The sequence below is a fragment of the Stomoxys calcitrans genome, chromosome 2 (assembly GCF_963082655.1).
Source record: "Stomoxys calcitrans chromosome 2, idStoCalc2.1, whole genome shotgun sequence".
Taxonomy (NCBI): Eukaryota; Metazoa; Arthropoda; class Insecta; order Diptera; family Muscidae; genus Stomoxys; species Stomoxys calcitrans.
This window is the reverse complement of record NC_081553.1, coordinates 199,314,464-199,340,555: the sequence shown is the minus strand read 5'-3', so window position 1 is coordinate 199,340,555 and position 26,092 is coordinate 199,314,464. Positions and strand designations below refer to the sequence as shown.

The 26,092-nt window shown below is 39.5% G+C and overlaps 1 protein-coding gene across 1 annotated transcript; it reads left to right on the top strand.

Moving 5' to 3' along the window:
* The first annotated feature begins 11,451 nt into the window (after window positions 1-11,451).
* LOC106082838 (uncharacterized) lies at window positions 11,452-13,777 on the top strand. The gene is made up of 2 exons (XM_013245568.2): window positions 11,452-11,725; window positions 11,794-13,777. The coding sequence occupies exons 1-2, from the start codon at window positions 11,533-11,535 to the stop codon at window positions 13,725-13,727; spliced, it is 2,127 nt and encodes a 708-aa protein (XP_013101022.2). The 5' UTR covers window positions 11,452-11,532; the 3' UTR covers window positions 13,728-13,777.
* The last annotated feature ends 12,315 nt before the right edge of the window (window positions 13,778-26,092 follow it).

Sequence of the window (26,092 nt, the reverse complement as noted above, 5' to 3'; positions counted from 1 at the left end):
TCCCAAATTAACTGTTCCTGCTGTATCAGAGTGGATTGATTTGTCTAAATGATACCTTAACCTAACCTAACTACACATTCTCTTTTTTTTAGCCGAGGCCCATTGTGCGTGAAACAAGCCTCCCTTTCGATTTGCTAGAGTATTGAGCAGTAGGTGGATTCTTGAAGTAATATCCACCAGACCACAACACCATATTAGGACTAACAACTGCAGTATACAGCCGATAGCCTTCTAAATATTTGTTCCCAAATTGCTTGTTCCTGCTATATCAGAGTAGATTGAATTCTTTAAATGATACCTTAACCTAACCTAACTACACAATCTCTTTCTGAATTGCCACAGAATACTTATTTTGTCCGTTTAAAATGGCCAACAACACAACAAAAATTGCTTTTAGAAAGATTCCAAGTTATTTATTGGGTATTGGGGTAATTTTAAAGTCTTTTTGTTTTCCATAAACAGGAAAGTGTCACATATGCATGCATATTCATTCACATCTAACAAATGGCATCAAATTTCCGGCCACAACCTCAAAACTCTTTAAAAGTCAAATTTAATAAAGAAAGGTCCTTTTTGGCGGAAACAAAGAATGACTTTTTTATATTCTAATCATTTGGCCTGTCATACTTCAGTTGACATTTACAAAATCTTCTAAATCTTGTAAAGAAAGTAAAAATACAACAAAAAAACAAAATCAACCACATTTGACATTTATGTGTGTATGGGTAAATCGATAGCTTGCAAATCACAGCTTGCAAGTTCACTTTCACATACCACATGTAAAAGTGGTTGTGTTTTTGGTTATCGCAAATAAAAAGGGATGCCCCATAAAAAATGAGCATCTTTGCCTAGGCAAAGTTAAAACGTGAGTGAAGATAAATTCCGAATTTAACTAGTGGAGACACAAACCACTGACTTAACAGTCCTCTGTTACTGCCATTAGCAGAGCACTGTTAAGGAACTTTGTAGGCAATTAATTAATAAAAAAAAAGGATTTGTTCATAAAAAGGAAATTTCAAAACACAAAAAACCAAAAAAAGATCTAGAAAATAATAAGGTGATCCAACATTAAAATTTAGTTCCCTCAATAACCGCAAGACGTACTAACAAGATAAAGAAGATTGTAAAATTGATTGATCCACTGTGCACAAATGGAAAATAGTAAGGCGATGAGACCGGTCTCAAATGAGAGCAAGGGAAGCCTAGTTTCTTATACATATGCACATATTTTCCAAATAATCGTCTAACTATCGAATTTTTCAAAAAAACTTGAAAAAATCGCTACAAGACCTCAAAAATCTATTTTGCGTGAACCACTGTGCAAAAATGGAAAAAGTTGATACTTTGAAACCGGTGTCAAACGACAGCTTATGAAGTCTAGTTTCTAATCCAAAAGGGCCTATATTCCAAATCATCGTCTAACTATCGAATTTTTGAGAAAAACTTGAAAAAAATCGCTACAAGACCTCAAAAATCTATTTTGCGTGAACCACTGTGCAAAAATGGAAAAAGTTGATACTTTGAAACCGGTGTCAAACGACAGCTTATGAAGTCTAGTTTCTAATCCAAAAGGGCCTATATTCCAAATCATCGTCTAACTATCGAATTTTTGAGAAAAACTTCAAAAAATTCGCTACAAGACCTCAAAAATCTATTTTGTGTGAACCACTGTGCAAAAATGGAAAAAGTTGATACTTTGAAACCGGTGTCAAACGACAGCTTATGAAGTCTAGTTTCTAAGCCAAAAGGGCTTATATTCCAAATAATCGTCTAACTATCGAATTTTTGAGAAAAACTTGAAAAAAATCGCTACAAGACCTCAAAAATCTATTTTGTGTGAACCACTGTGCAAAAATGGAAAAAGTTGATACTTTGAAACCGGTGTCAAACGACAGCTTATGAAGTCTAGTTTCTAATCCAAAAGGGCCTATATTCCAAATAATCGTCTAACTATCGAATTTTTGAGAAAAACTTCAAAAAATTCGCTGCAAGACCTCAAAAATCTATTTTGTGTGAACCACTGTGCAAAAATGGAAAAAGTTGATACTTTGAAACCGGTGTCAAACGACAGCTTATGAAGTCTAGTTTCTAATCCAAAAGGGCCTATATTCCAAATCATCGTCTAACTATCGATTTTTTGAGAAAAACTTGAAAAAAATCGCTACAAGACCTCAAAAATCTATTTTGTGTGAACCACTGTGCAAAAATGGAAAAAGTTGATACTTTGAAACCGGTGTCAAACGACAGCTTATGAAGTCTAGTTTCTAATCCAAAAGGGCCTATATTCCAAATCATCGTCTAACTATCGAATTTTTGAGAAAAAATTGAAAAAATCGCTACAAGACCTCAGTGGTTCACACAAAATAGATTTTTGAGGTCTTGTAGCGATTTTTTTCAAGTTTTTCTCAAAAATTCGATAGTTAGACGATGATTTGGAATATAGGCCCTTTTGGATTAGAAACTAGACTTCATAAGCTGTCGTTTGACACCGGTTTCAAAGTATCAACTTTTTCCATTTTTGCACAGTGGTTCACACAAAATAGATTTTTGAGGTCTTGTAGCGATTTTTTTCAAGTTTTTCTCAAAAAATCGATAGTTAGACGATGATTTGGAATATAGGCCCTTTTGGATTAGAAACTAGACTTCATAAGCTGTCGTTTGACACCGGTTTCAAAGTATCAACTTTTTCCATTTTTGCACAGTGGTTCACACAAAATAGATTTTTGAGGTCTTGCAGCGAATTTTTTGAAGTTTTTCTCAAAAATTCGATAGTTAGACGATTATTTGGAATATAGGCCCTTTTGGATTAGAAACTAGACTTCATAAGCTGTCGTTTGACACCGGTTTCAAAGTATCAACTTTTTCCATTTTTGCACAGTGGTTCACACAAAATAGATTTTTGAGGTCTTGTAGCGATTTTTTTCAAGTTTTTCTCAAAAATTCGATAGTTAGACGATTATTTGGAATATAAGCCCTTTTGGCTTAGAAACTAGACTTCATAAGCTGTCGTTTGACACCGGTTTCAAAGTATCAACTTTTTCCATTTTTGCACAGTGGTTCACACAAAATAGATTTTTGAGGTCTTGTAGCGAATTTTTTGAAGTTTTTCTCAAAAATTCGATAGTTAGACGATGATTTGGAATATAGGCCCTTTTGGATTAGAAACTAGACTTCATAAGCTGTCGTTTGACACCGGTTTCAAAGTATCAACTTTTTCCATTTTTGCACAGTGGTTCACGCAAAATAGATTTTTGAGGTCTTGTAGCGATTTTTTTCAAGTTTTTCTCAAAAATTCGATAGTTAGACGATGATTTGGAATATAGGCCCTTTTGGATTAGAAACTAGACTTCATAAGCTGTCGTTTGACACCGGTTTCAAAGTATCAACTTTTTCCATTTTTGCACAGTGGTTCACGCAAAATAGATTTTTGAGGTCTTGTAGCGATTTTTTCAAGTTTTTTTGAAAAATTCGATAGTTAGACGATTATTTGGAAAATATGTGCATATGTATAAGAAACTAGGCTTCCCTTGCTCTCATTTGAGACCGGTCTCATCGCCTTACTATTTTCCATTTGTGCACAGTGGATCAATCAATTTTACAATCTTCTTTATCTTGTTAGTACGTCTTGCGGTTATTGAGGGAACTAAATTTTAATGTTGGATCACCTTATTATTTTCTAGAACTTTTTTTGGTTTTTTGTGTTTTGAAATTTCCTTTTTATGAACAAATCCTTTTTTTTTATTAATTAATTGCCTACAAAGTTCCTTAACAGTGCTCTGCTAATGGCAGTAACAGAGGACTGTTAAGTCAGTGGTTTGTGTCTCCACTAGTTAAATTCGGAATTTATCTTCACTCACATAAAGTTAAATGGAATAAGGATTCGCTAGATTAATTTGAGGTCATGGATATTAGGAAAATTACATACCCCATGCATATGTGTGTGTGTATGTGGACATGTGTGTCTGTATGAGTACAAGGCACCACAGAATGGACCATGATTAGGGTGTAGCAAGGCATAAAGTCATCAAATTAAATTCTATTTTGAAGGGTTTGAGTGTGGGCTGTGTTTTTTTTTTTATAGTGCACAAGAAATATGGGGCTTCAAATTAAGAAGGAGAATTACAAAAATTTAAAGTTAGAACGAATTTAAGTGTGCTATGGGTACAACTTAAACAAGTAAGAGATGAAAGTCACTGGTCACTATCATAAGACTAGGCGCCCCGGTAGCCGAGTTGGTTGGTTGGCTCGGGTTACTAGTGCGGGGGTGCTGGGTTCGATTCCCATCAGAGGCTTTGGTCTGTCGCTACTGTGGTATCACAATGGACTTAAAATTGTCTAAGTGAGTCTGTAAAAAGGACCACCACTCTTACCTAACCTAACCATGATACGGCTGATCACAAGCAAGAATTTAGGAAAGTGGTCCTTAAATTAGCCCGACTTTCAAAAAAAAAAAAATGTAAAAACTATTTTTCATTTTTTTTTATTTCTTAACATTATCTGTTTTTATCATCATAGGATTTTTCCAAAGATTTTAAAAATAAAACCAGTAAGGAAAGGCAAAAATCGGGCGGTGCGGGAGAGAGAAATCCGAAGAAAAAATCCCTCCTGCCTAGTTTCGAGAGAATCGGTTGGCAAATGACTATTTTATTGCATTATTACTGCAAATCGGACGAACATATACATGGGAGCTATACCAAAATTTGAACCGACTTTGTCCAATTTCAATAGGCTTCGTCTCTAGGCCGAAAATCATGCCCATACCAAATTTGAAGACGATTGGATGAAAATTGCGACCTGTTGTTTGTACGCAAATGAACATGGACAGGTAGACGGACAGACAGACAGACAGACGGACATAGCTAAATCGAATCAGAAAGTGATTCCGAGTCGATCGGTATGGATCTATCTCTCTTCATTTTGGGTGTTACAAACTAATTCACTAAGCTATAATACCCTGTACCACAGTAGTGGTGTAGGGTATAAATACTAAAAATTGTGATGTAGTTGAAACCACCTCACATCCCTTATCTTGTCTAAAACACTTTTGCTCAACTAATATAACCCTCAGTTTTCAATGTAGTGTGTCTTCGTGTTGCAGGGTTACAAGGAACTTTCCCCAAAAGATTTCAACCACAAGTTTTTAAGCTTTCTCTTTTTGAAAGAGTGCAGAAGAAAAAACTTTACATTTGTCACAGAAGCCCAAATTATTAATTTTCTAATTAGAAAGTGTCACAATTACATATGTTAACATAATTTATGAGCGTCTCTGTGTAAGTCTATGGCTGGGATATTTTCATTTTAACACAAACGGAAAAAACTTAACCCTGTATTGTTTTCGTTACCAGAAGGCTTTCGAGGGCCACACATGTTGGGTTTCTTGTAAATTAATTTGAGTTATTTATTAAATGGAATCATATGAATTATTTATTCAAAAATGGAAAGATGTGCCTTCTCGCATTTACGGGGTTTGGGTAAATTTTGGTGCCACTCAACGAATCACTTAGGAAAAGGGGAGCCTTGCCAATGGGATAAAGTAGGCAATGAAAATAAAACGAAATGTTAGGAGAATTTAGTAAGAATGTGCTAAGATGGGCCACATCGAATCTTGAAACCCACCATTATTGATTCTGGTACAAAATTTACCCAAATCTATTTAGTTGAGGGACTCGTGTATACTTTACGTAACAAATTTCTGACAAATCAGGCAAATATTTCAACTTTATATGGGAGCTATATCAGGCTATGAACCGATTTGGACCTTACTTGGCACGGCTATTGCAAGTCGTACAAACATTTGTGGCCTCTAGGGGTTCAATAAGTAAATTCTGGAGATCGGTCTTTATGGGGGCTGTATCTATATGGGCTTGATTTGGCGTGGATGTTGTAGCAAATTTCAGCGAAATCGGATAAAAATTGAGGCTTCTCAAGATGTCGACTCCGCGGATGTGTCTATATTATGGCTATAGCAATTTATAGACCGATTAGCAATATACTTGAAACAGACGTTGAGAGTCAGAACCGAAGTCTTTTTGCCAAATTTCAGCCAAATGGGATAAAAATTGTGGTCTATAGGCCTTTATTTCACGAAGTAAAACCGAAGAACTTGGAAGACAACTGGCAAACAAATGGTTTTGTTCCACTCGGAATTGATTTTTCCGTGCTGTTCTAGTTGTACGATTGCGACATGTCTAGTTTTTCCGAAAAAACCGGCGATCATTAGCTTGGAAGTGCTTCGTACGCGAGCAACTTTTGTTGGATTTGGCTCACCTTGAAACACCCATACAGTCGACTGCTGTTTACTTTCGGGCTCATACGCGCAAATCCACGATTCATCACCTGTCGCGATGCCATAGATGTGTTTTAAAGCACTTAGAAGCATTTATTTCGACCAATCCAAACGAGTCTTTTTTTTGAGCGATTGACAAATTGTGTGGGATCCAACGCGAACAAATTTGTTTGACGGTCAAATGTTCATGCAATATATTGGGTTGCCCAAAAAGTAATTGCGGATTTTTCATATAGTCGGCGTTGACAAATTTTTTCACAGCTTGTGACTCTGTAATTACATTCTTTCTTCTGTCAGTTATCAGCTGTTACTTTTAGCTTGCTTTAGAAAAGAAGTGTAAAAAAATTATATTTGATTAAAGTTCATTCTAAGTTTTATTAAAAATGCATTTACTTTCTTTTAAAAAATTCGCAATTACTTTTTGGGCAACCCAATAGAATGTATGCTGGTTCCACTAATGCCTGAGGCTGCTTCAATCTCACGTTAGGTCACATGACGAACTTGCAATATCAGTTGGCGTATGACAGCATCAAAGGTTTTTCAAACAACAACTGATTTTGGACGAACTTCACGAAATTCGTCTTGGAGTGAACTACGACCTCGGTTGAATTCACCATACCATCGATAAACACTGGTCCTTGATGGAGCTTAATCGATGCAATGTTATAGGGTCAATTCTAGTGTAATGGTTGATTTCATCGAGATCATGTGCAAAATTGCAAAGCCCTATGGCCATTGGTCAAGAAGATAACCAAATTTTCAACGCTGGCTTTCCCCTCTTAATGCTGGGGACATTTTTGAGGTGCTATGTCAGGTAATAACTTCTTCTAAAAGAGGTGCTGCACTCTGACATGACGTTTGGTCTGTAAATAGGAGGATGTCGGAAGTGATAAAACTGACATTCCAAGCACTTTGACGGAAGCTGCAAAGATAATCAGATCTACTCAAGAGCATAACACTGCTGAAAAGTATACTCTGCGAAGACCAAGCCAGCCCTCCCGTAATGAAAACTCCAGACAGTGTCCTATGGAGAAAGAAAAGGTCGGAACAGGAACGAATGCAGCGCGCACGGCCCCTGCGTTTTCATGGAAGACAGTGACTTCCAAAAGGACGTCACAGCCATCATGTAAGGGGTAGATGATCACTAAAAAAAGTAAAGAACCCCCTCTAATGCCAGAGTGGCAAGGAAGCACAACAGAGATGAGCTGACGTCTGCAGTCATCGACATTGACAATGCATGGAGGATTTGGTTAACGAGTGAATTTTCAAACATGAGTGGTAATCTGAGGAGGTTCCACCCATACAAGTTATGAGCTGCGAGTATAGAGAGGACATCTTGACGCTGCGCTTTGCGTCAGCAAAATGTATTAGTACCGTCAAAACGCTCGTTGAAAGTGTTCACACACCCTGGGGGAGCGCAGAGTTCGATCTGGTGAAAGGATGGGCATTCCCAGCCCAAAAAGGCTACGGTCTTCATCAAAGGATGGGGCAGTAAAGTCGCGATGGAACCATGGTGGGGTTTTTGGTCAAGCAAAGCCAAAACCATTTAAGAAATGGGAGGTCATTCTCAGGAAGGAGCAGGAGTAAGGAACTCTACATGTGGTGGTCATTGATCAAGTCTCCGTTTCAAGTTTAGCTAGAGGCATGGCGTACTGCGGGACCAAGGCTGTGTTTTCCTGGATTGGGATGACTAGGATAGGCAAAGATTCTCATATTCAGACTTCAGGGACTGCAGTGGCGGGAGATTCAATACCGCGTAATAAGCAGGGGACCGACGACGAGAGCATCGCTGACTTTCTTAATATAGGAAAGACTAGAATAAGGAAAGATTCTTATATTAAAACATCAGTTAGTGCAGGGATGAGAGACACAACACATGAAAAGATAATAGTATATCGTCTGCGTAGCAGATATAATACCACTGATATTATAATACTTCTAAGGGGTAAGTATCCGAATCATCTATGTAGAAGTGCCGAAAGGATCTTGCAGATGGCATATGCTTTGTTTCGACCTAGGGGCGACAAAGGTGGGCCAATTTGACGCAACACCTTTCCTCAATAGAACGATTTCGATATATGACAAGTTTAAATACTAAGGAGTGATCTAGAATATAGGAAACTGTATTGGAAGTGTCACTTTCAGGAGCGCACCAAGAAGGTTCGCTGATGTTGAGCACTATATAAAACAGAACCTGAATCCGAGGATAGTCCACTGGCTCTACAGGAGCGTGACTAGACCTATACTGACTTACGCCTCAGTAGTTTGGTAGACTGCGAAGGAGACAAAGTGCAACATAAGGATAATACAACAGGTTCAGAGAACATGTTTTTTGACATACGCGGAGCGATGAGGACCACTCCTACTAGGGCAATGGAGATCATTCTAGATATCCGACCCATTTACATACAGATTAAATGTGAGGCAGCCATTGCGGCTATGAGACTTAAAGCGATGGGAGAAAAGATTGAGGATAGGAGAAGGTTATACCATCGCGGTATAATCGTGCGACGATAGGAAATCTGAAAGGAGTGGACGAGGTTTCCGATCGGATACCTGAGACAACACTTGAGGTAGAGTGCAAGGCACTGCTGCCAGCGGCACTGTCTTGGATTGATGGAACTCTGATATTGCCATCCGAAAGATCATGCTAGACAGATGGATTAAAGCTAGAGGACAGAGTGGCCCTGAAGGTAGAGCTGACAAACTATCGATATTCGCAACATTTGATATTTTCGATATTTTTCAAAAAAATATCGATAACTATCGGTAGTATTGTTAATTTCAGTAACTTTAAAGCAAAAAAAAAAAAAAAACATACATATCTGTCTCAAGTTTCTAGTTTTTGCAAAATAAAACAAGCAAAGAATAAGAGTTCGAAGGAATATAGACAAGTTGACCGACGAACCCCCAAGCAACCGTCCTAGGTAAAGTTATAAGTGGGCCCGTCTGCCTGAAGGTACTCAGAGGCAAATCAGACTTAACCAGACACAAGTTCATACATACTGCTAGGACGTCGTGATTTCTGCGGCAACTGCTATCACCAGGAAGTTAACGTAAGGAACCCCACATAACATAGGTCATATGTGAGAAATGTTCGTTGTGTTTTCTACTCCGTCAAACTTGAAAGCTCACATGCAGGATAACGAAACTTGGATTACTTTTGCAAAATGTGCAGTGAGGTGTTCATATGAGTTTGCTTGCCAGCCAAAGCGAAATTATAAAACATTCTTTCAGGGACTAAGTAAATTTCACTTTTATATCCCCCCCAACATAGGATGGGGGTATACTAATCTAGTCATTCCGTTTGTAACACCTCGAAATATTTGTCTAAGACCCCATTAATTGTATATATTCTTGATCGTCTCGACGTTCTGATTCGAAATAGCCATGTCCATCCGTCTGTCTGTCGAAATCGCGATAGCGGTCGAACGCATAAAGCTAGCCGCTTGAAATTTTGCAAAGATACTTAGTATTGATGTAGGTCGTTGCAAATGGGCCATATCGGTTCAGATTTAGATATAGCTTCCATATAAAACGATCTAACGATTTGACTTCTTGAGCACCTGGAAGCCACAACTTTTGTCCGATTTGGCTGAAATTTTGCATGCGGTGTTCTGTTATGACTTTCAACAGCTGTGTTTTGTACTTTCTAAATTGGTCAAGAACCTGATACAGCTCCCATATAATCCGATCTCCCGATTTGACTTCTTGAACCCTTGGAAGCCACAATTTTTGACCGCTTTGGCTGAAATTTTGCATGCGGTGTTCCGTTATGACTTTCAACAGCTGTGTTTTGTACTTTCTAAATTGGTCAAGAACCTGATATAGCTCCCATATAATCCGATCTCCCGATTTGATTTCTTGAGCCCCTGGAAGCCACAATTTTTGTCCGATGTGGCTGAAATTTTGCATGCGGTGTTTTGTTATGACTTTCAACAAGTGTGTTTAGTACGTTCCAAATCGGTCTATAACCTGATATAGCTCCCATATAAACCGATCTCCCGATTTAAATTCTTGAGCCACTGGAAGCCACAATTTTTGTCCGATTTGGCTGAAATTTTGCAAATAGTCCAACTTCTACAACTTCCAACAACTGATCCGACAACTGAACCGATCTCCCGATTTGACTTCTTGTGCCCTTACAAGCCGCAATTTTTATCCGAATTGGCAGAAATTTTGCATGCGGTGTTCTATTACGACTTCCGACAACTATGCCAAATATGGACCAAAGCAGTCTATAACCTGATATAGCTTCCATATAAACCGATCTCCCGATTTTACATCTTAAGCATGTGAAAGCTGCAATTTTCGTCCGATTTAGTTAAAATTTTGCACATTCGTTCTGTTATGACTTCCAACAACTGTTACAAGTACGATCCAAAAAACCATAAAATTATGCCAACTCCAACTAAACTTACTGTGTATAAAATTTTAGAAGAATCCATGGTGGTGGGTTCCCAAGATTCGGCCCGACCGAACATTGCACGCTTTTTTTGTTAGTACTTGGAGCACACAACAATCCGATCACTGGCATAGTGGCATGGACGGATTAATATCCGCACCCTCTTTATAACCTAACCTAACAACTATGCCAAGTACGGTGCAAATCGGTGTATAACCTGATATAGCTCCTATACAAAGCTATCTACCGATTAAACGTCTTTAACCTCTAGAGACCGCAATTTTTGTACGATCCAACATCCATGATTAGTATTGTCCAAATAAGTTTATAATCTGATCAGTTCTCTTATGCATCTATCCCCCGAACAGCCTTTTACGGTTCTAAAAGCTTCAACTTTTACCTGGTTTGTTATAAATTTGGTACGTAGGGTAAAATAATACCCCTTTTAGCAGATTCCATGATGGTGGGTTACCCAGATTCGGCCTAGTTGCAGACTAAATCGCCATATGGGTTTTGGGATGTACTCTGAAGGAGTAGAACTGAGTATGAAGCCCTATCACTGTAATGTTTATCAAGCGGAGGAATCAAGGAGGAAAAAAAGAAGCGAAGGAATGACTAAAATATAATGTATGAAGGACTTTTTCTTGACCATATCGTTAATATTTATTTAGACTAAGGTTTCTAACCCATCCATGCAATCTGGTGTACAGAATAAATTATGTATAACAAAAACAATGGCAACACATATCCATAACCAAAGCAAAAACGTCAGAAATTCTTTTATTATAAATTTTGTATAGAAAATTGTTTAATTTATTTTCGCTTCTCCTTTATCGTAGTCATGAGTACTGTAAAATTCCGCCAACTTATTGATATGGCCATTGGTTCACCAGATCCTGGTCATGTGAATTTTAATGCCCTCCATTGCATACTAAGCTGTTTTGCAGAGAAGCTCAATATACTTGATGAGACTGTGGACTATTCCAAATACGAGACTATAAATCTCTGCAATTCCTCTACTAAGGATTTATATGGTAAGAGCTAAGAGATTATACTCTCCCTCTTGGAATGAGGCATTTTATGCGAATATTTTCATTTTCAGTAGATCTCAACAAATGTCCAGGATGTGGAATTCGCATAGGTGGAGGTTTTGATCCGGATGGTGAAGAAAACGACAAGCCATTGGAGACCGAAAATGAACCAGGGCCTACGAGTCATGCGGCAGATGAGCCAGGTGAAATCCAAGAAACAGAAATTAAGCCACAAGCAGAAAATGTTCCAGAAAATGAGATGCAATCTCTGGAAGTAAATTTGAGTCATACCAATGCTGAAACAGAAAAAAAGGAAGTCGAGCAACATATTCCACCACAAGATGTGGAACTTGCTACTAATCTAGCCTCAGGATCAAGAAAGACAATTCCCAGTCCTTCAACCTCCGTAAAGTCTATGGAAGACAAGAACGCAGGAAAAACCATAGAAATACAGAAGGCAAATCCCAGTCCCTCAACTTCCTTTAAGTCTACGAAAGGGAGCACTGAACAAATCATGGAAACCAGTAAGACAATACTCAGTCCCTCAACCTCGGTTAAGTCCATTACAGGAACGAAAGCAGAACAAAATGGCGAAACCAGCAAGATTATTGCCAGCCCATCAGCATCCACTAAGTCCATTGAAGAGAAACTCGAACAGCATGTGGAAACCACAAAGGCAATTCCCAGTCCTTCCACTTCTTTAAAATCCCTGGAAGCCCAACCTGATCCAATGCAAGTATCAGTTCTTCGCATAGAAAATCGAGTTTCCAAAGTTGAAATTTGGCTGTCAAAGCTTGCAGAGCTGGACAACTTTTTCACCGGCATTGCTATAATGAAAGATCAGTTAGAACTTGCTATGCAGCAATTACTACTGCTAACATATCTCACCCTAAGCAAGAAACCTGATTGTGAAAAAGCCCTTAAACTTTTCGATATGGCCCAAATTCTACATTCAATATGTAAAGAAAACACTGCCATTAAAGGCTCCAATCGCTTTGAGCTGCCGTCTGAGCCTTCTCTAACTTGGCGTTTATCGGAGCTGCAATTGGAGGAGGCAACATCTTCGGATGACATATGGGAGATGCAAACATCACCACAACCACAACACCAAGCTTCCACAGATCATCTCAGACAATTCGAACCGGAAGGATGTTTGTGCTACTCTCCTGGCAAACTACTCGACCAGTTGATGGAACTAAAAACCCATTTCTGTATACTCACCAACAAGGTTAATGAGCTGACCGCCAAGTTGGTTAAACAAGAGGCCCAACAAACCCTCTCACGCATGCAAGAAATGCAAGAGCAAATGAAAGTTCTTCAACTGAGCGTGACTAATCTTAAGGAACAACAAGAGCGTGCAGAAATACGCCTTACAAACAACATTCTCAATGTGGAGAATATCAAAAGGACCCTTGAAGATGTGCTAGTAGCAAAGATAGACAAAACTGAGGTGGAACTTCAGCTGGCAGATAAGGTCGACTACAATCAATTGCAAAAGAAAGTTTCGCTTGATCAAATGCTTGAGATTCAATGTCGTTTGGATAAACGCTTCAACGAAGTATTCCGCCAAATCAAAGAGAATGACAAGAAACTCGATATGAGTGTTGAAACTTTACAACAAACCTTGGGCTATGGAGCTATCGAGGGAATTTTGAATACCTTCAGGCAACAGATTGAAAACAAAATAAAATCGCTACACGATATGTTGCAAAAATATGTGGATGCTACAAATGATGATTGTGCTGCCGCCGGTGCTCGGGTTAAAGTTTTACAAGATTTGGCCTGCTTGTCATGTGACACCAACTGTGTGATGCGCACCATGGAAAAGTCAAAGGTGGGGAAATTGCGAAATGCTCATGCATCACCTAGCTTAAGTCCCTTTATAACATACGAAGTGGGTAACATACGAAAATCAGGACTCAATGCTGGACGTCATGCAGGAGGCTTGCATACAACGAATACAGCTCGTGATAGAGTTGAGAAGATTCTTTTGAATGGAAAATGAGGATAGAAATTGTTGAGTTTTTTTCTTAAATATTAATTTTATTTTTATAAAGGTTTAAAACAAGAATCAATTTTTCATAAAAATCGGCTTCGAAATCGTTAAAATAATCTGAAGAAGGTAAGGCAAAGGAAAGCTAAGAAACAGGCGAAAGAATGTATGACAAAACAAGCTTAGGTTGGACAAAACAATCATGTAAGGGAAATAATCGTAGACGAAGTATGTGCGCAAATGAATTAATCTCCGACACTAAGGTGAAGTATTCGAGTAAGCAAAGTAAACGCGTAAGCGAAGTAATCGTCTTAGTAATCGAATAACCGATATAAACGCGTATGCGAAGTAGTGACGTAAACGAAGTAGTTCCGTAAGCCAAGTACTCGCTTAAACCAAGTAGTCGCGTAAGCCAAGCAGTAAGCCAAGTAGACGCAAGACAGGTGGTGCCAAAGACCGCTTAGTCGCGTGAACCAAGTAGTCACGAGACCAAAGAGGTTGCGTAAGCGAAGAAGTCGCTTAAGAAAAAAAGTAGCCTTAGCGAAGTAATCGTTTAAGCGAAGCAATAGCGAAGTAATCGCGTTAACAAAGTAGTCGAGTAAGCGAAGAAGTCGGGAAAGAGAAATAGTAGTGGAACAACTAAAGTAGTCAGTTAAGAAGAGAAGGGTAGCAAGCAAAGTAGTTGAGTAAGCGAATTAGTCTGGCAAGCGAAATAGTCGCGTAACCGAAGTAGTAGCGTAAGCGAAGTAGTAGCGTAAACGAAGAAGACGCGTAAGCGAAGAAGACGCGTAAGCGGATAAGTCGGGCAAGCGATATAGTCGCGTAAGTGAAGAAAACGCATAAGCGAAGAAGACACGTAAGCGAAGAAGACGCGTAAGCGAAGAAGACGCCTAAGCGAAGAAGACGCGTAAGCGAAGAAGATGCGTAAGCGAAGAAGACGCGTAAGCGAAGAAGACGCCTAAGCGAAGAAGACGCGTGAGCGAAGAAGACGCGTAAGCGAAGAAGACGCGTAAGCGAAGAAGACGCGTAAGCGAAGAAGACGCGTAAGCGAAGAAGACGCATAAGCGAAGAAGACGCGTAAGCGAAGAAAACTCGTAAGCGAAGAAGACTCGTAAGCGAAGTAGTCGCTTAAAACGAAATAATCGCAAAAGCGAAGTGGACGCGTAAAAGAAGTTCTCGAGTAAGCGAAGTTGATGCGTATGCGAGGTAAACGCCAATCGCGATTAACTTGTGAGGCAGGAAATAAGTTTTGGAAGTATGTGTTGTTAACTAAAAAATCGCTCTCGACTGTCACGAAACGAGATGACACAAGAGTTCAATAGCCACCTGTTCTGGGTGGCTAGACACAAAGATGTTTTTACGATTTCTGTTGAAGCTATGAGGATGTCAAGGAAGAAAAAACTATGAAATACATGTTGTGAGCAACCTATGGATTTTTAAAGACCCCGAAATCCACGAAAACGTTCTTAGGGAGTATGGAAAATGGACGGAGTCTAGCTCTAAAATTTTATAGCCATTGGTTGTGAGCGGTTGGATGGTCTGAGGTTAGGGCCACTCCCTGTTTAAGGACTAAAAGTCGAAACACTCCCTGTCCAAGGACTACAGACTTCTCCTTAGAGACCCTGATGAGACTACTTACACGTATATTAGAAACTTTCTCGACCCTCCACAGGTATACCGCCATCAGTGTGCTTATGGTCGGTTAGCACAGTTCTTCATGATGTGGTTGACTATATCAAAGGAAATTTGGGGAATTCACTTTGGCGCCCTTTTAGGGCATAGAAGGAATTTGTTTACATAACTCTTTGATAGACATCCTACTAAGAAGATTGTGACTAGAGAGGTTTTATCCCCTCTTTTGCGACATTGGTAATCAATGGTTTGTGCTAACGCGGATAATGTTGTAATCATGGTGGTTGGCCGCTTTCTCTTTACTATTACGAATCTCGATGGAGGGCATTGAATGAGCTGTCAAGTTGGGTGAAGGGCTTGACATATAGAAGGAGCTGATGATTTTCACCAGGAAACGTGAAACAAAGGGGTCAGAAGGGGACTAAATACGCTCTACTCCTGTCGCAAATGGATAGTAAAAAGTTAGGGGTTTAGGCCGAGAAAGATACAATGGATATTTAGGGCTGTGGTTCAACCGTGGCCTGGGCAAATGGCGCTGAAGGATCTGGCAAAGTTCAACGTGAGGTCGATCGAGACTGGTTGGAAAAGATTTCTTGGAAGCATGGAGAAGGCCATCAGGCTCTGGGAAGTATCGGATCATAAAGGAGTAATAAGGAACGAGAAAGCTGACGTGCCAGCCATGAAAGGATCGCTAATGAGCGCCGATCGGGAAACGATTCGATTCGGTGAAACCCAGCTGTGTGTGAGCTTCATGAAGGATGAGCTTCTTCATGTAGACGGTTTCTAAGATATCGATAAGGCGTGGGCCGACATCGTCGTTTGCAGGCTGACCACAGCCCTGTGTCTAAATGTTTCGTGAAAAAGGCAATCACTTATCCTGCAGCTGAGCAAATTTGGTCTCGGATTGGTAATAGGAGTCCGTATTGCTCAATTACGTCAGGTCTTATGCGTTGCGCTGGACGCAGGAGGAGGCGGACTACAGGGTCTGTGGTGACGAAATGGAGTTGGAAACGGTCAAGCAAGTTTTAGGACACTGCCCCCCAATTACTTGGAGAGGTCATAAAATAATGGATGAACAACTCTTTCCGTGACTGGGTGAAAAGGGTAATTTTGGATTTATGCTATGTGTACTACTGCAACTCCAAAGAGATGTCGCACTGCTGCACGTCGTTCGGACTCGGGTTTCAAAAAGTCCCTTATCATTGAGCGCAAACTTGAATCAGACAGCACCCATTGATATGTGAGAAGTTTGCTTCTGTTCCTTAATGAAATGTTCATGGGCAAATCTACAACTAGGTCCTTCGAGGTACGTTTAAGAGTCCAGCCGATTGGCCTTTACATCAGGAAATTGGCCCAAAGAACGTTCTTCATGTTGTTACAACTTGATCAGCTTTAGAGGTTAGCCGGACATACCTCCGTACTCGACGGGGCGTTGACGGTCCAGTAGACTGACTACCTAGCAAGGGTGGACATTGTGAAAAGCACACTGATATAAGTGGCGACCGTATGAATACTCGTACATTCATGTCTATGCTCGTTTACCACCACCTTCAACATCGTCTTTGTCAGTGGCCGTATTATGATTAGATGGCAACACCACAAACACCGCATTCAAGCAACACCTTGAATCGAATCATAATTGTGGGTTTGCTTTAACAACTTTTTTTTATGCTACAAAAAGTTGCGGTGTTTGCGTTGTTTTTGGCAAAAACTCATCATACCACCGCAAATACAAGAGAGATATGAGCATGAGCATTTGCGGTGGTACTTCAAACTCGGGCGTCGCTCGTTTGATTGATATACTGATAATAAAGTTGGCTCAAAATCTTACAAATTTATTTCCTCTGACCATGCGTTTCAAATTTTCATCGCTGATTAATTCTTATTCCTATTGGAAGCAAGTAAAAGCGTGCTAAATTCGGCCGGACCAAATCTTATATACCCTACACCATGGATCGTATTTGTCGAGTTATTTTCCCGGTATCTCATTTTAGACCAGTCTAAAAGGAAATAATTGCTATGCCATTGGAGCTTTATCAAGTTATGATCCGATTCGGACCATAATCGAGCTGAGTGTTGAATACCGTAGTACAAGTCATTATATAAAATTTCAGCCAAATCGAATTAGAATTGCGTCCTTTAAGGGCTCAAGAAGTAAAATAGGGAGATCGGTTTATATGACAGCTATATCAGGTTATAAACCGATTTGAACCATATTTGGCGCTGTTGTTGGAAGTCATAACCAAACACGTCGTACAAAGTTTAAGCCAATTCGTATATACATATACAATATGGCCCATTTACAATCCCAACCAACCTACACTAATAAAAAGTGTTTCTGCAAAATTTCAAGCAGCTAGCTTTACTCTTTCAAACCGTGCTTTCGACAGACATACGGACGGACATGGCTAGATCGACGTAAAATGTAATGACGATCAAGAATATATATACTTTATTTACAAACAGAATGACGAAATTAGTATACCCCCATCTTATGATGGAGGGTATAAAAATTTTAACTTTGCATCTTAACCTTAAAAAATTAACCATTTAAAGACGCTCCTATTTGTAAGGTTTTTTAATTCTTTAACTACGGTTCACGGTTGTCTTATACCAAATTCAATTTCCTAACTTTCAACGACATTTTGACCTTCATTCCAGATTATTGCCTTTAATAATAAGACGCAAGGTTAAGGATGTATTAGTCTACCATTTAAAGTAAAAAATTGTTAATATGAACGAAAATATTTTTCACCAAAGCCAATATCTCCTTAAAAAGTTCGAAAATTGATAATCTTTAAATTAAGTCTTTGGATCGAATCTCTAAAATTAGTACAAACATTTCTTCAGTGTAGCGGTACATACACATACACATACACATCAACACCACCGCAAAATCAATTGGGCTTTTGTACAAGCTTGCGTTGATTAGAGTTGAATGGTTGCCTTAGTTGCGTTTAATCAAAACAACAAGTATTTCTTGCGGTGCACCGCAAATGCGATCTCTGAAACTGATATGTATATAATACACGCCTATCTCACATATCTATCACTGACTCCGTAATTCAACAAATGGAACTCAACAGCAGTTTGTGAACACGTAAATAACTATGGGACGAATGCTCGAATCGCAATATGTATACCCTACTAGGGATACCATAGTGGCGCAAAGGGTTGGCATATCCGCCTATGGCTCTGAACGCCTGGGTTCGAACCCTGACGTGTGAAGTACTATGTAATGTTCTTAAAAAATTCTCATTTCTCCCATTGTTCGAGGAATCATAACAACAGCGGCCTCAATGTATAGGCCAAAACATCTAAAATCTGGTATCATTCTCATCCAATCTAACTTAACATCACAAATCGATTTCGTTTTCTAAGATCATTTTGTTCCTTTTTTTTATTACTCTTATCAGCCCACTCATAAATCAGCATTCTTAATTAATTTATGGGAAACCAATACCAGGATTTATTTCTAAACACTTTCTGTATTTTTATGAATGCCAATACTCAAGGGACTCTTAATTATTATCCCCCTCATTGGAAGCAAAAGATTTACTCCATTTTTTTCTATCACAACTTCTGAAAAACATAAATCTCTGTATTTGCTTTATTACGCGTTATTTATGAAGTGTTTAATACATGGCCGCAAGACTAAGATAAAACACTTGCGGAATTAATGGTGAAATAGAAAAAACGACAATTTTTTACCCCCCACAAAACAAAAAGTACTTGGGCATGTTTCTGACATACTTACATAGCCTTATTTGGCAGGATATGTGGCATATCCAAATATATGGTCATTTTCTATTCCTCTGCCCTGGTGATTAGTTAAGCAATGGGGGTTTCTATCAATTTTTTGCCTGGGGAAACTTTGTCCTCAGCCAAGGGCCATGGATATGGATTTTCAATTCTTAGTCTTTGGATTTCTGGCTGCTTCAGGACTGTTTTAGAGAGTATGAGGAAAGTGTGCGTATGTGGTAAAACTATTTTATAGCCATTAATCATTTTCATTGCTGGTCTTCTCCGTTATATAAATACATGAAATATTTCAATATAATGGCTTTGTTTGAGCTTTTTCAGAGGAAGTCAAATGGATGAAATCGTAAAAGTCGAAGATGTATGGTAGGAAGTATTTAATATAAGAGGCGTATGAGAGTAATTTGTGTATAGGATTCTTTGGATTGTTATGGGAGAAAATCGATATTTTGTAGTCTAAAATACTTCAGTACTGTTAAGAGGATACGAGTATAACATTCTGTATATCAGATTTCATTTAACAAAAGTTTAAGTTTGTCAATATACAATATTTACATTAAAATTTTGATATATTGTCCATTGTTCTGAAAACCCAAACTCCCATAAAACAATCAACACAAAGTGAACGACGCATTTTTGGTTTAAATTAGGAAATTTTTCGAGTTTGACTCTAAATTCAAATACTATATAATGGCTTTTTGAGTTATTACTCTTTAGTTCTTACAAAAGTTATACAAAATTCAAAATGACCTAACACTGGCAAAGTCTTGGCATCCTTTCAGTGCCGCCATCAAGTTAATTGCCACAAAACGAGACTAATGCTAATTTTAAACACCACCACAATATCCAGCATCCGTTTCACCAGCCCAAAAGGACTCATCTGTTGCTTGTTGCTGTTTAAGAGCATTTGGTAATTAACGCAACCATATATGTGGCTTCCTATTTAAGTCTCTCTATTCCATCCGGTATAAAAGCAATAAACTTTTGTGATTATTTAAAGCTATAAAAAAATTTAAGGTTTTTCACCCTTAAATGTTGACTGGAATTTTGGTTGTTGTTATGAAATTTTCCCGCAAAAACCAAGATGATAAAAATTTACCAAACAGTAAATCATAAAAGTATGCAGCAAGAAATCATCGCCATTTGTTGGTCACAACTGTGACCCGTCATCTGATAAGTATGTCCAATGGCCTTCTACACCCCTCTCTTCGTCAAGTGTAAAACTTTCCATGATAAATTTCCTTTGGGCTTGAGATGTCGGAATGGAGAAACTTATTTAAATATGAATGTACATGACAACCATATGTTGATTATGTTTCTATCATAACGGATAAATGATGTGGCTACAGTGCATCAATTGGGATAAACAACTCATTGATGTAGAGGACTAGAGCAACTGAAGGTTTGCCAACTATGGATCAGAGAATCAAGCATGGTTCCTGAAACCATGTTTAATTCTGAGAATCATCTAAAATTCTTTGAACTATCTTGAATCTGGGAACCAGTTATGGTTCTGGGAACCATCTATGGTTATGGCAACTTTTTATGGTTCGAGTAGATGGTTCTGAGAACCACAGATGGTTTTGAGAACCAAAGATGGTTCTGAGAACCATAGATGGTTCAGAGAACCATAGATGGTCCACAGAACTAGAGATTTTTCTGGGAACCAATGTATAGATGGATGTGAGAACGGTAGATGGATCTGAGAACCATAGAAGGTTCTGAGACCTATAGACCATAGACCCAATTGGTTCCGAGAACCATGGGTGGTTCTGAGAACCATGGGTGGTTCTGAGAACCATGGATGGTTCTAAGTCCTAGGTATGGAGAATCAGAGGCATCCATCTACGATCCTGGAAAAAGAACGGTTCTCAGAACCATCAGAACCATCCATGGTTCTCAGAACCATCCATGGTTCTCAGAACCATCCATGGTTCTCAGAACCATCCATGGTTTTCAGAACCATCCATGGTTCTCAGAACCATCCATGGTTCTCAGAACCATCCATGGTTCTCAGAACCATCCATGGTTCTCAGAACCATCCATGGTTCTCAGAACCATCTATGGTTCTCAGAACCATCTATGGTTCTCAGAACCATCTATGGTTCTCAGAACCATCTATGGTTCTCAGAACCATCTATGGTTCTCAGAACCATCTATGGTTCTCAGAACCATCTATGGTTCTCAGAACCATCTATGGTTCTCAGAACCATCTATGGTTCTCAGAACCATCTATGGTTCTCAGAACCATCTATGGTTCTCAGAACCATCTATGGTTCTCAGAACCATCTATGGTTCTCAGAACCATCTATGGTTCTCAGAACCATCTATGGTTCTCAGAACCATCTATGGTTCTCAGAACCATCTATGGTTCTCAGAACCATCTATGGTTCTCAGAACCATCCATGGTTCTCAGAACCTTCCATGGTTCTCAGAACCTTCCATGATTCTCAGAACCATCCATGGTTCTCAGAACCATCCATGGTCCTCAGAACTATCCATGGTTCTCAGAACCATCCATGGTTCTCAGAAGCATCTTTGGTACTCAGAGCCATCCATGGTCCTCAGAACCATCCATGGTTCTCAGAACCATCCATGGTTCTCAGAACCATCCATGGTTCTCAGAACCATCCATGGTTCTCAGAACCATCCATGGTTCTCAGAACCATCCATGGTTCTCAGAACCATCCATGGTTCTCAGAACCATCCATGGTTCTCAGAACCATCCATGGTCCTCAGAACCATCCATGGTTCTCAGAACCATCTATGGTCCTCAGAACCATCCATGGTTCTCAGAACCATCCATGGTCCTCAGAACCATCCATGGTTCTCAGAACCATCCATGGTTCTCAGAACCATCCATGGTCCTCAGAACCATCCATGGTTCTCAAAACCATCCATGGTTCTCAGAACCATCCATGGTTCTCAGAACCATCCATGGTTCTCAGAACCATCCATGCTTCTCAAAACCATCCATGGTTCTCAGAACCATCTTTGGTTCTCAGAACCATCCATGTTCTTTGAACCGTATATGGTTCTGAGAACCTTGGATGGTTCTGATATGGATGGTGTTAAAACCATGGATGGTTCTGAGAATTATGGATGGTACTGAGAATGGTTCTGAAAGTGAGAAAAAGAAATGGTTGTTAACCATTGATGGTTCTGAGAACCATTGTTTGTTCTAAAAACCATGGATGCTTCTGTGAACTATCCTTGGTTCTGGTAGCAATTTATGGTTCTGGGTACCATTTTTGATTCTGACAACCATTTATGGTTCTGGCAACCATTTATGGTTCTGGTTACCATTTATGGTTCTGGCTACCATTTATGGTTTGGTAACCACTTATAGTTGTGGTAACAATTTATGGTGCTGGGAACCATTTATGGTTCTGGTAACCATTTATGGTTCTGGGAACTATTTATGGTTCTGGGAACCATTTATTGTTCTGGGAACCGTTTATGGTTCTGGGAACCGTTTATGTTTTTGGGAAGCATTTATGGGTTTGGTAACCATATATTGTTTTGGTAACCATTATTGGTTCTGGTAACCATTTAAGGTTCTGGTAACCATCTATGGTTCTGGTAACTTTTATGGTTCTGGTAACCATTTATGGTGCTGGAAACCATTTATGGTTACCTTGTGGAACCCATTTATGGTTAAAATAGCCATCATTGTTTTGTGTGAATTGTCCACTATTCCCCACTGTACACTTCCATATGAACCGCTACAGATAATAGCCTACGAGTGATCAAATGTTAAGCGAGAACCACAAGTGTGTCCAGCTAACCATTCAGCCAGCCAGTCACACAATGTCACCAAAAAAAAAAAACCCAACAAAAATAATCAGAAGGAAACAACAATGAAATATAATCGAACGGAAGTTATACGCACCACATCATGACAATCTCCATTCAGCATCATGAACTTCAGTTTTTCTGTTACGCAAATGGCCAACATTTGTTGGCATCACCAACAGCAGCAGCAGTTACGATAACATTTGCGCTATGAACCGTTAACACAGTCATTGTGGCTTTAACAGTTTTTCATTTTTTACTTTTTTTTCTTTTATTTGAATTTGACATTTAGTTGACAGCTGTGGCCGTGATGATGTTCCTTTTAACTCTCCCCCCCTCTCTGCTGAAGTTAAACTAAGAGTAAGGGGGAGAATTTGAATATGAAAGTGTATGAGTGTTTGTGTGTGATATTTGGTGTTCGGGTACAAATGTCAGTAACCACTGTGACCGCTGTTTTGTGAATGGGAATTGCTGATGTTCACCCCCTGCCACCCCTAACTGGCAGCAGCAGAAAATTTGTAATCCAACAAACAAGAGGAACAACAACAGCACCAGAGCAACAAACTGTGATGCTTAAGTATTGTTCCATTTGACGTTTGGTTTATTAATCAGTTTGGCCTAAGGCTAAGCAGACGGGACATTCCTAACCAGAAATACGACCTTAGAACAGAGTAGTAGCTGAGCCTTTTGTTCTCCGTAACAAAAAGTCGTAGAAACTCTTGTAATTATCCCATAAAAAAAAGTCAAAAGATGAAATGGTACGAGGTAACATAAAAAAGACTTGTTAATTGTATAGTTGAAGGGGGTTAAAAATATTCTGAATAAAAACATTGATGCAGTCTAAGAGATTTTATCTTTAAGGAAAGGAAACTATTTATTTTTGTATCTACAATCAAGTATAAGGGGAACCAGCAAATTAAAAACTCCTACAAAAGTCTGATTGAATAGTCTCAGTTCTTTGGGAATAATAATTGGAAAAAAAATTATTTTGTCACTTACCTTTGATATGATTCACACTCAAGATTTGTATGTAAGATCCTGGAAAAAGAACGAGATAAAGTTGATTTAGTCTTCTAAATGACATTATAATCATACAAAAAGAATGTAAGGAAACTTTTTAGAAAAGTTTCAAGATTGTCAATTCATGGTTTATAGCAACGATACATTGTTCAGAGAAGTCTCAGAAGTCTTTACAATTGACGTTTCTTGTTCCGAACCATCTATGGTTCTGGGAACCATCTATGGTTCTGGGAACCATCTATGGTTCTGGGAACCATCTATGGTTCTGGGAACCATCTATGGTTCTGGGAACCATCTATGGTTCTGGGAACCATCTATGGTTCTGGGAACCATCTATGGTTCTGGGAACCATCTATGGTTCTGGGAACCATCTATGGTTCTGGGAACCATCTATGGTTCTGGGAACCATCTATGGTTCTGGGAACCATCTATGGTTCTGGGAACCATCTATGGTTCTGGGAACCATCTATGGTTCTGGGAACCATCTATGGTTCTGGGAACCATCTATGGTTCTGGGAACCATCTATGGTTCTGGGAACCATCTATGGTTCTGGGAACCATCTATGGTTCTGGGAACCATCTATGGTTCTGGGAACCATCTATGGTTCTGGGAACCATCTATGGTTCTGGGAACCATCTATGGTTCTGGGAACCATCTATGGTTCTGGGAACCATCTATGGTTCTGGGAACCATCTATGGTTCTGGGAACCATCTATGGTTCTGGGAACCATCTATGGTTCTGGGAACCATCTATGGTTCTGGGAACCATCTATGGTTCTGGGAACCATCTATGGTTCTGGGAACCATCTATGGTTCTGGGAACCATCTATGGTTCTGGGAACCATCTATGGTTCTGGGAACCATCTATGGTTCTGGGAACCATCTATGGTTCTGGGAACCATTTATGGTTCTGGGAATCATCTATGGTTCTGGGAACCATCTATGGTTCTGGGAACCATCTACGGTTCTGGGAACCATCTATGGTTCTGGGAACCATCTATGGTTCTGGGAACCATCTATGGTTCTGGGAACCATCTATGGTTCTGGGAACCATCTATGGTTCTGGGAACCATCTATGGTTCTGGGAACCATCTATGGTTCTGGGAACCATCTATGGTTCTGGGAACCATCTATGGTTCTGGGAACCATCTATGGTTCTGGGAACCATCTATGGTTCTGGGAACCATCTATGGTTCTGGGAACCATCTATGGTTCTGGGAACCATCTATGGTTCTGGGAACCATCTATGGTTCTGGGAACCATCTATCTATGGTTCTGGGAACCATCTATGGTTCTGGGAACCATCTATGGTTCTGGGAACCATCTATGGTTCTGGGAACCATCTATGGTTCTGGGAACCATCTATGGTTCTGGGAACCATCTATGGTTCTGGGAACCATCTATGGTTCTGGGAACCATCTATGGTTCTGGGAACCATCTATGGTTCTGGGAACCATCTATGGTTCTGGGAACCATCTATGGTTCTGGGAACCATCTATGGTTCTGGGAACCATCTATGGTAAGATTCGAACAGGGCACGCTAAGCGGCAGATTTTGTCGCCACCATATAGATGTTGGTTCTATGGATGCTTACTGTGAAGGTATTTTTTTAAGCTGTCTGCTGGTAGGAATCCCAATCACCTAGGCGGTAATTCGGAAAAGTGGAGGTAACATACGACTGCGCTAGGCCTAAGAGTCTGAACTTTTACCCAGAAAAGACAGATATCCTCCTGTTTACGAGAAAGATGAAGGTCATGCCATTCGAGGAGCCGCATTTTCTATTCAGAACGTTTTCGATATCCGACAGGGTTAAGTACTGTGATCTTGGATTGGAAACTGAACTGGAAGTGCCACACCCAGGGGCTTATTGAGAAATCGCATTATGTAGGGTACTATGTAGGCAAGTCGAAGGCTCGAAATGAGACCTGAATCCGAAGATTGTTCACTAGGTTTACAGGAGCATGATGAGACCAATACTAACTTACTAAAATAGGTGGGATAACGAGAACCACGTCTACCAGGGCATTGGAGACAATTCTAGATGTCTGACCCATTGACATGCAGATTAAGTATAAGACGTTGGGAAGGTTGATAAAAGATAGAAGAACGTCTTACCATGGTAGAATAACCGAGCCAATGTTTGGAAACCCATCTGGATTGGAAGAGATTT

What these genes read in the sequence shown, in the direction of transcription:
- LOC106082838 (XM_013245568.2), top strand. Translation starts at nt 11,533, where the DNA reads ATGAGTACTGTAAAATTCCGCCAACTTATTGATATGGCCATTGGTTCA. An exon ending in CTCTACTAAGGATTTATATG is followed by an intron (nt 11,726 to 11,793) that starts GTAAGAGCTAAG and finishes TTTCATTTTCAG; the next exon opens with TAGATCTCAACAAATGTCCA.